At 40.5% G+C, this 10,623-nt stretch overlaps 1 protein-coding gene across 1 annotated transcript; it reads left to right on the top strand.

Moving 5' to 3' along the window:
• The first annotated feature begins 2,675 nt into the window (after positions 1–2,675).
• On the top strand, positions 2,676–9,433 carry RSPH1 (radial spoke head component 1). The gene is made up of 9 exons (XM_057382690.1): positions 2,676–2,742; positions 3,107–3,220; positions 3,334–3,439; positions 4,377–4,467; positions 4,702–4,837; positions 5,134–5,205; positions 6,700–6,856; positions 7,280–7,366; positions 9,096–9,433. Exons 1-9 carry the CDS (start codon positions 2,683–2,685, stop codon positions 9,116–9,118), a joined length of 846 nt encoding a protein of 281 aa, XP_057238673.1. The 5' UTR covers positions 2,676–2,682; the 3' UTR covers positions 9,119–9,433.
• Positions 9,434–10,623: the final 1,190 nt, after the last annotated feature.

Genomic DNA, 10,623 nt, shown 5'->3' with positions numbered 1-10,623 from the left:
TTCTGGCTCCCTATGGGGCCTCTGTCAAACTCCAACYAGGAGCTTCCCCAGGGCCACTCACAGCTCTGGCAACTTCTGCTGTCCCTGCCAGGGTGACTGACTGCCAGCTCAGCCAGCAGCAAGGACAGAGCAGATAATCAGCACAAATCACCCTCTCAGCACTTTGGACAAATGAAATTTGTATACAAGATCAGCAGGACCTTCAGAATATTTATSGTATTATGTTGGTCCTTTGACAGAAAAGGGAAAACAACAGGAAAATAAGGATGACAGCAGCCCTTCTTTCAAAAGTGACATACCTGAATCTTAACTTGAATCTGAAATTGAAACATACCCAAATTCAACTGGAAGACAAGAAACTACAAAATAAATTTGTCTTATCATTCATTATAATAATTATTATAAGCTGTATGTATAAGCTCACAGGACGGTTTCTAGATACAAAAAACTTTAAATGATGTCTCCCTCATTTAAGTCAAATGATCCTGGCACACAGACATTTGCTCTRTCTGGCACTGCTGGGTGCTGAGCAGTTTAACTTTTATAAAGAGACAGCTCTTAGCTGCTTCCCAAGAAAACTGAGCTGTTGCTCCTTCAGACCCTTTTCCTCCTTCAGAACACTGAAAAGATTAGCAAGAGCAGTTAATGATCATTATCAGCGGTCACCCAGGGGAGTGACTCTGATGTCTTGTCACKGCTTCCTGTTTGTGTCACAGCTGTTCCTGGGCCACGTCACCTTCCAGGCCAAAAGACACGTCTGGTTATTTTTGTCATCGAGTTTAACACGGAGCACCTCCCTGTGGATTCCAAACATAAATTCCCTTATCACTCTGAGCCGCAGTTCTGCTTAGAATGGATATGCCACTCACAGACCATGTGAACAGTTTTATAATTAGGGACATTACCTTGTCGTGGATAAAAGAGTTTAGCCAATCTTAGGTGCAAGGAGAAGCAGAGGCATCATCAAGAGTAAGAAAGAACTGCACAGACTGTTTCAGATAACGTGCACTCATGTCAGTGCTGCAAGAGCTGAGCKGTCAGAGCAGTAGTTGGCATATTCTGCAATTGCTTATTTAACAGCACATGATGCAAATTAGGCTTCCCTAGTCAAATGCTGGGAATGTGCAGGAAAGAGAAATAACCAGTTTGGAGTCAATAAATATACAGTTACTTAATGCTCTGCCAGCTAACAAAATTTAATTCCMGTGTTCTTAAGTGTTTCAAAGGAAAAGTGCTCTCAAATTAGTAACTGGATGTTAACTTGGAAGCCTGGAGGTATTTAGCAATAGTGTCTTCCTATTTMATCTTTACCCAACTGAAAGCAAAAAGACACTTGCCACAGAAATGACACCTTTTTACTTTTCATGCATCATCTAAATACTGGCTGTTTCAATTCCTGCCTATGGAAAGCAAGAAACTCATCTGAATATGGTGTATSTTTGTATATGACCCTGTTTTTCTTCTGGTTTGAGTGGAGAAGCTTTGATTTAGGGCATAAGGTGACCTCCACCACAATTTCCAACCACTTGCCAATCCTGCCTACCTCAGAAGTGCCACCTGCTCTGCCCAGTGCTTGTCTAGTTCACTTCTTCTCACCAAGCATATCCTTGCCTGGCTCCTCTTTTGAATTCTTGGCCATTAAATTACTGTGCAAAGTGATAATGAGGTGAATTGCCTGGCTCCTGTAAGAGAGAAAACAAAAAGTGGACTGGTATTTCTGAACATCAGTAAATCTGCCCAAAAATAAAAGAATCTAGGTGAGGGAATGGGTTTAAAATCTAAAAAAACTGTTCTCAGGTAAGACAAGCTGAGCTACTGGGAGCTCTCAGAAGGCTGAGGGGTCTCAGGTCACATCCCAGGCATCACCAGTTTCAACACACAAAAGGTGCTGGCTGGGAAAAGCTGAGAGGACGAGGCAGAGGGTTGGAGTGACCTCTGGAGATCACCCAGCCCAAACCTCTGCCAAGGCTGGGCCACCCAGAGTAGGTGACACAGGAACACATCTGCTGGGGTCTGGAATGTCTCCAGRGAGGGAGACTCCACAGCCTCCCTGGRCAGCTGTTCCAGAGTTCTGCAGTKTAAAGAAGTTCTTCCTCATCTTGAGGTGTTGAGAAGAGACTTAATCCATGAAATGGTTAACAGTTGATGGGCAAGCTCTGGGTGATRTCCRTGTGTTAGAAAAACCAATTAAAAGTTTATGGCTTGACATACTTTARTGCTCTCAGACCTGGAGAAGGAAGTTTGCAGAGCCTGGGAGGAAAATTCATTGTTGAGAACTRAACAAAATTGATAAACCACAGGGATGCGTTACATAAAGCAGAGATGCCCTGTCTGGGAAAAAGATAATACAAGACTGAAATATGCAGACTAATTAACGTGAGAAACGATAAATCAATAACGTATAGAAGACAGAATGCAAATTAATGAGAACTATGTAACTTGTGAGCTAATGAACCTTGTGAAACAATGAACCTTTGTTTGCTAAAATTTATCAATAGGTAAACGTTTCGATGACTGACACATATTTTGAGGAGCTATCCACACGCTCCTTCAACGCTGCTTCATYAATGCCGAGTGTCTGACAGACAGGTTGGAGGGTTTATTTGCCCGTGTTCAGCGTTGGGCTCGGCTCGGGCCCCGCCGGGCTCGCTCGGTTGTCACAGCGACGGCGACGCCGCAGCCATGTCGGACCTGGGCTCCGAGGAGGCGGAAGAGTCCGCGGACGCCGCGGGAGGCATCGGGGTCCGCGGGGCCCGGGGAGAGCTGGGGGACACGGGGCAGGGAGGGGAAGGGAAGGAGAACATCCCCGGGGATGAGCGCTCAGTGCCCGCCGGGCCGGCCGGGGACAGTTCCCGAGGGGCAGCCCCGGGCACGGCGCTTTCGGGAGTGCGGCTGTGCCGGTAAAGCCGGGACCTGCCCCTCTTTCCCCGTGGCTTTGAAACAACGCGTCCACGATCTCCAGTTGGGTGCCAGGAAGCCTCGGGGTGCCGGGGTCTGGTTAAAGCCGAGCTGGAGCAGCTTTCCTCAAACACCTGTTTCCGTGTGTCTGGTGAGGTTGGTTCCACTCAAGCCCAGCCCTTTCACCGTTTTCCCCCCCGTTTTTCAGGAGTACGAGGGCGATCGCAATTCCGAAGGGGAGCGGCATGGATTTGGGAAGGCGCTTCTGCCCAATGGTGACACCTACGAAGGGGAATACGAGCGTGGTTTGAGGAACGGACAAGTAAGACACCGACCCTGGYTGTGGTTCTGCTTCTGCAATTGTGTTATTTGGGTACTGTATTGAAWCAAGATTGAGAACTGACAAGTATTTCATTTGTACCAAATGTGTTTCAGGGGACCTACAGGTTTAAAAATGGTGCTCTCTACACTGGGACGTACGTTCAAAACAAAAAGCATGGCAAAGGTGTATTTTTTTATCCAGATGGATCAAAATATGCAGGTAAAACACTGAACACAGTTGCAAGGATTTCTGTAACCAAAAGGACACTCCTCCTCCCCCCCAAATGAAAAGAAATAATGAATTGGACGCTGTCTTATTTTAAGAAGATACTTAATCTTATTCCTTTTTTAGTAATAGTTCTGAGAACCTTGGGATTTATTTATGGGGATTTATATGAGGACTTTTATTAGATCTATCATTAAAAAATAGGCTGCTTATTMGAGCCCTTTCTCAGGGCTTGGGACACCTCTGAAATTTGAAGCAGTTGAAATTCACAGTTTCCCTGCTTGCTGGGGAGTACCYGAAACACTCAGAATATCAGTTAAGTTTCAAGGGGCAATATTTTTCCCCTCCTTTCTGAGCTAGGAAAGAAAAGACATCCACATTGTGAGGGAAAAGCTGAGAGCACAAAGAGCAGCCTGATCTTGCCTTGCAGGAACATATGCACTGTGATTTAAAAAAAAAAGTTTGAATAGAAGAATAATTAAGACACACAATCTAGCATCCTTCTGAGTGTAGGTGCCTCATGACTGACAGGATAACTTTAGCCAATGAGTCAAATTAAAGTAATTCCTCTTTATGTGGAAATGTCACATTATCTAATACAACTTTAATACATTATCCAATTTAAAGATARGAATGGGTTGTTATGTGTTCATACTGATAATAGAGAGTGATAATGGAGACAGATAATGATGGAAAAATGGAAAGAGAGGTCAGGCAGCCACATAAATACATGTGGAGAGGAACGGACTGATGAAAAAAGAGCAAGGGACTCTAGAGTGAGGAATGGTGTAAAGAATAGTGAGGAATCACAACGGTGTCATACTTTCTTTTTTTTCTCTAATACTTATATGATAGCTCTACAAACTGGCCACTGTATCACACAATGAAATAAACCACATCTCACAGTGTTTTTGTCCTTTTGTCATTAAAGGAGACTGGGTGGATGACCAGAAACAGGGYTTTGGAGAATATCTGTATGCAAATGGAGACACCTATACGGGAGATTGGTCTAACAACATGAGGTTTGTTTCGTTCTCACACAGATGTTTCACRTCACCCAACGGCATTAAAATGCGAAGATTATTTTCAGAGCATGTCAGACTGTAGCAAATGAAGCCCAGGGGTGACCTTGGCAGTTAATCCAGCTTGAGTAATTTCAGCTGCTTAATTAATACAGTTTTAATATCTTAAATATAACAACATCCTAAATTCTTGATATTCAGGGATAGAAAACAAAATTATTATTTTCTCCTTAGGCAYGGGAAAGGCACATATGTCTATAAAGACACAGGATCTAAGTATGTCGGTCATTGGGTAAATGGAATCCAGGAAGGACCAGCTGAACTTATCCATGAAAACCATACATTTAAGGGCAGGTTTCTCAATGGAAAGGTAAGAGTGCAGGAGCACTTTCTATTCATTTGAACAGTTAGCRTGGCCTTATTATGACCTATTTCCACTTAAAATAAGAAGCTAGCTTTCTGATCTTTTGTACTATTTCTTGTACCATAAGTGTAACACCTGAAASTGAATTAATCTGTGGGACACAATGCCAAGTTTCTCTGCAAATTTRCTTTCAGACTGTAGTGTTGTTGACTATCATATGGAATTTGTAGTAAAGGATATTTTATGTGTCTGTGCTTAGAATTAACTGTTCAGTTCTCCTGATGTTTTGTGTCTTTATGCAGCCTTTAGGTCGTGGCAAATACATCTTTAAAATTGGATGTGAGCAGCATGGTGAATACGTAGAAGCAGTGCAGGTAAAAAAGTAGTGTAAGGTGTAGTGAGTATCAGAGAACTCAGTAAATCAGGAAYATAAAATTGAGGAATATATAAAATACATAGACAGTGATGTTAAAGTACATCTTATGAGTCAAAAAGGGTGGAAACTCATGCATTCTTAAGAACTAAATGAGGTTTCATTTTGCTTTTCTTAAAWTGTTCTCTACTGTGTAAGCTTTGAAAAGTACAGGAAGTGATTTTGCACTCCTTGCAAACAGGAATCCTTTCTGCTTAAAAAGAATCGGGACCTTCCCAAAACATTTGAAGTTTGAAAGCACAGAGTTATATAGATATATTTGTCTGTACATTTAGCCTCTATTGCATTTTCTTCTGAACACTGGAAAACAATGAACAAGATTTCTTATATTTCTGAACTGCTTGGTGCTATGCATACAAATAGTAATTTCCAGCAGATTCATGATTGGGAGATATATAATATTGTTCTCCTGATTCTGTTAGGAGCTTAGTATCTATGGCTTCTAATAATTAATAGGGAGTGGCTAGGATCAAAGTCTGTTTTCCCTTCTTCTTTATGTATGAATGTTTTGAAACATTTCTGATTAATGGTACAAAAATAGCTACAGAAGTAAGAAATATATTTCACTACTATTGTTTGATTTCAAGAAAAATTGCCACATTTTAGCTTAGAGTTTGCTAACTCTGTTTTCTGACACATTATTTCCCATTACACWCTCTTTGAAAATTCTCTGATGCAGCAATCATTTCTGAAGGATAAAATAAKAATCATCAAAATCCTATCAATTGTGATAGAGATTTGCAAAACTTGGAGACTGTTTTGCTCTTTTTTTTTTTGCTAAAACCAGAAGATTCTCAAATTAGGTATTAGATTCATAGGTGTATCCAAAGTAATGTGTATTTCCTTAGTTCAGTTGGGAATTCTTGGATGAGATTTGTAAAGCAAGGGACAATGCCGTCACTAAAGTAAGATTAAATTTTGCCCTTTTACTTTAATTGAAGTAATTGCAGAACAAAGTCCATTAAAAAAAGAGGAGAAATTAGCTAACAATACAGATAATGATTCAATTACTATGATTCCTCCATATTTGGAGAAAAAKCATGATTATTTGAAATTTTAAACATTTTATTCAAATTCCTAAACCATAAGCTTTGTGCACTACTTTATTGCTTCCTGGATCCTTCCAAAGGTCCCCCCCAGGCAAAGAGGGAGGCAGAAACAGCTGCTTTCTCGGTCTATTTTTGTGTGAGACAGTCAGTGTAGCATCTACCAGACAGAGCATCAGGATCAATCATCAGTAACAGCCAAGTGACTTCATCAAGGTTCAAAGTGTAATTCTTGTCCAAGATTTGCAGCTGCTGAAGTTCTTCCACTTGTAAATACTTCTAAGGTCATTGCTGTTTTGATCCCAGATAAGGAGGTTTTATTCGACTAACCCATCATCTTAGTTACTCTCTGTAGGATGAAGTACTGGATTTCATGAGTTCTCTTCTAGGAAAAAGAAGAAGAAGAAGAAGARGAGGAGGAAGCACCACCACCTGTTGAATCAAAATGGAAAGTATCTGAAATTACTGAATTAACCCCCTGGTCTCCCCAGGACGAGGAGAGAGAAGCAGCAGAGGCATTAACTGAAGAGGAGAAACCTCCTACAGGTTTGTTCTGGAAACATCTGAAAACTCCATGCTTTGACTACAGTGACCCAGGTTTTACAGGTTTAATATCAAGTGATGTGATAGGRTTTTTGTGTTTTGTTTTGGTTTGGTTTTCCTATGATTTTCCATGTATTAAATGTTTGAAACTTCCAAGACCATTTATAAATGGCATAACATGTATGTATCTATTTTATTTCACATAACATGAGATACAACTCTCTTGGGAAGCCTATGAGTCATTTTAGTTTATATCATGGCTTATTATACAAACTTCATTACAACAGAGGAGGTTTTATGGGATTTCTCATGTGAAAAAGAACTGCAGCCTTCAGTAGGAATTAGCAGCTATTACATGAAAACAAAGGCTGAGTGCAAATTTGTAAAATTGTTTTTCTTCGGTATTTCTAATTTCTCATATTTCAGAAACTCAGGAGGATGAGAGTCATGACCCTTCCAATATAAGCAATGCTGGAGGAGAGGAAGAAGTAAATGGAGATCAGGAGGATGAAGGTGAGAAATGGTGCATGTGTGCTCATTCTTTAATTAGCAGTCAGGGTTTGAAGTGGTGGATGTCAATCAGCTGATGCCACGTTGCTGCTGGGAGACCATGGGAATCTCTGCCTTTCATAAAGAGGGCAGTTCTCTGGAGAGGTAAACTATGAGAAGTCATATTCCCATATTGCAAYGGTACAAATTAAAAGTGACACTTCTGTGCATGTACAGTTGGCAGCATTTGCAGAGCTCAATTTGTAAAACATTGCATATCCAAACTGTTTTGCAGGAGTTTTTTTACAAAAATGAGGGACAATGTCAGACCCTGGGAAGTTCAAGGAGTTTCAAGCACTTCACTTTTCTCTCATTAATGTAACTCTGTATTCTTAATTCTCTCAATTGTAGTTCAAAAGCAAGCAAAACAAATATGAAGAAATAAATTTTGGGTGTTGTTATGCATTATGGTTTGAATAGTCTCTATTGGTTTGTTTCTCCTACAAACCAAAGACATTTGACATTCAAATTTCTTCCAGGCAGTTCAAAAGCCTGTTTTAAATACACAGTTTCAAGAAGCAGCAGGGATGCATCCATGTTTACTCATGTTTAGCTCATAGGCCTCCACCCAATTATGTTGTTTGTATTTATTCTTAAAATATACAAGCTTGCCTGTCTGATGTATGAAAATATCAGATAAATTTTTCCATTTKTAATCAGGCCTTTTTACAATGAATCCAAGCAGACCACTGTCTTTCAGGATTAGAAAATTTCTTAAACCATATGAAAATGCCTGGAGGTATATACTAAATATTTAGGTCAGCTCTTGCAGTTTTCATAATTTATTTGCTCTCAATTTTCACCTCTGAAGGTGCTCTCCAGCTTCAGGGCAGAGCAGTCAGCTGGCTGACCTGGTGTGTAGGACTGATATCTTACAGGATCTCAGGGCTTGGGTCAAATCCAGCAGAAATCTCAGCAGGTTATAGMTCTGCTTTGCATTTGGCAAAAGTGTATTGAGCCTGGTTTGTCTCAACCCTTGGACTCAACCATTTGGACTGAACTTGATTCTAATAAATTTTCAGGCCCACCACAACAAAGCAGTTTCCCCCATGGCATTTGTAGGGTGTGTTTGAGGACAAATTCAGATATGGCACAGAGGCAGATGCCAGTGCCTGAAAACACAGCAGAGTGATAGATGTTCTCAAAGTTCCTTCCAACTCTTTATTTCCAGAATCAAGGATCTGGATGATTGTAAATGTTTTTCAGCACAGATTTCCATCCATAATTAATGAAGCAACGTATTGTTCCCTTTGTCTTTATGTTTAGCGAGATTAAGTTGCAGTAAGAGGGAATGATTTGAAGAAATTAGGCATCCTGTGAAGAGCAGATGTAGCAAAATCTGTTTTCTTGCATCCTGGTATTCCCTGTCCCTTTACTATCATTCTTTTTTCGCACAGAAATTCCATCTTTCTTGTTCTGCATTGCTTATGAAATCATCTAACCAGGAGACATTCTTTGGCTGTTCCAGAGTTACATATGGGCTGACTGGCAGTCAGTGTGTGTGTACTGAGTGAGTCTGTCTGCCAGCTGACAAACAATGCAAATGACTTAAATTCAAGTATTGGCATTGAAAGGCAGGGGTAAGGAGGACTGAGGTGGACAGCAGAGTCCTAGAGTTATGTTTTAGGTTACTGGGATTAGTCTCTAGTATTTTATAATAAAATTAATCTCTGTCTTTCCTTCTACTCGACAGAAATTACTGGTTTAGAAGAATGAATCAGAGCAAACAGAGGAATTGGATGCAACTAAAGGAAAAGACCCCAAAAAAAGAAACTTCCAAGGAGGTGATTTAGGAGAATGAACCAGAGCAAACARAGGAATTGGATACAACTAAAGGAAAAGACACCAAAAAAAGAATTTCAAAATATATGATTTAGGAGAAGGAACCAGAGGAAACAGAGGAATTGGATACAACTAAAGGAAAAGAGCCCCAAAAAGAGTGATTTCAAAGTAGATGATTTAGTGTGGTAAACAATATTTTTATTTGTAAAAGGTTGTGTTAGATGCTTTGAATAAACATTTCTGTTACTGTTCTGCCTAGAATGTGTATCTTTGGACCTTTTATAATCTTAGACTCTCACAGCAATGTCCTTTATTCCATGTAGCTGACAATCAGGGGTTGAATTCAGTGTGGAGTTATTCTGGATTCATAAAGCCATGAAGCTGTGTCCTCACAACTTGATCTTCTCCTACTACTGGTGGTTGCTGTYTTTATTGAACTCTGCTTCTGGGCACATAGATTTGGGGGTCTTGCTGGTGAAGACAAAAGCAGCRCTGGGCTTCCCAGCTCTCTCCATTTTCCCTGTCACTAGGCCACCATTTCAGGCCTACATTTTTCTTGTTTGTTTTGTTGSTGTTCTTGCATCTGTAGAAGCTCTTCTTGTTGCCCTAAATCTTCCCTTACCACTTTGAACTCAAACTGATTTTTTTTTTTATCCTAGCATAGAGGTGCAGTGTTTTAAAATTCTTTCCTTTTAGGTCAGTTTTGCTTCTGCTTTCTATATACTATTTGTTTGGTTTGGATATGTTTGGTTTGGTTCTGTTTGGTTTGGTGTGTTGCAGCTCAGTCTCAAGTTCCTTCTTTACCATGTGCCTTGCTTAAGCTGTTTAAAGGACACTGTCAATTGATCAGGGTGAGGAGGAGGCTCTGYAACAAATTCCCAGCATTGTGCCACATCRTCATAATGATCACYGGTGATCCGYAGTCTCTTAGCAAAAATGTTGTCCRTATACAGAACAATTTCATGCATTCAAGCTGCTTCTTCACATAGAGGCCAACTCTCCTCTAAATTTTCCTTGTCTTTACTAATGAGCCCTTCATTCTTTGGAGACCTCTAGTTGTGTGAGCTGTCCCACCATATTTCAGTTTTCCTAAGGATGTCACCATTCTGCATCTGCATGCAGAGCAGTTCCTAGTTCCTCCTTTCTTTTGCCAGTTTTATACGTATACTCTGAGGAAGGCTCCCTTTTGACTTGTTTTATCTTCATGAGGGGTATCTTGCTACCATCACCCTGCTCCATTTTCTTATCAGCCCTGAACTTCATTACTTAGTGTAAGCAGTTCTTGCCATCCTCCAAGAAGGGGCATGAGTTTCTCCTCATCAGATTGTGAAACCTATTAAAAAACACTTTTACCCAACTTTGTTGCTCAAAGAGGGAGCCATGATGATAAAAGCCGAAGCAGGAGCACTGTGCTCCTACTGCTACCGGGGTACAAGAGA

The sequence above is a fragment of the Malurus melanocephalus genome, unplaced genomic scaffold (genome assembly GCF_030028575.1).
Source record: "Malurus melanocephalus ecotype Western Australia unplaced genomic scaffold, MMel_1.1 scaffold_579, whole genome shotgun sequence".
Taxonomy (NCBI): Eukaryota; Metazoa; Chordata; class Aves; order Passeriformes; family Maluridae; genus Malurus; species Malurus melanocephalus.
This window is presented reverse-complemented; position numbering and strand designations above follow the sequence as displayed.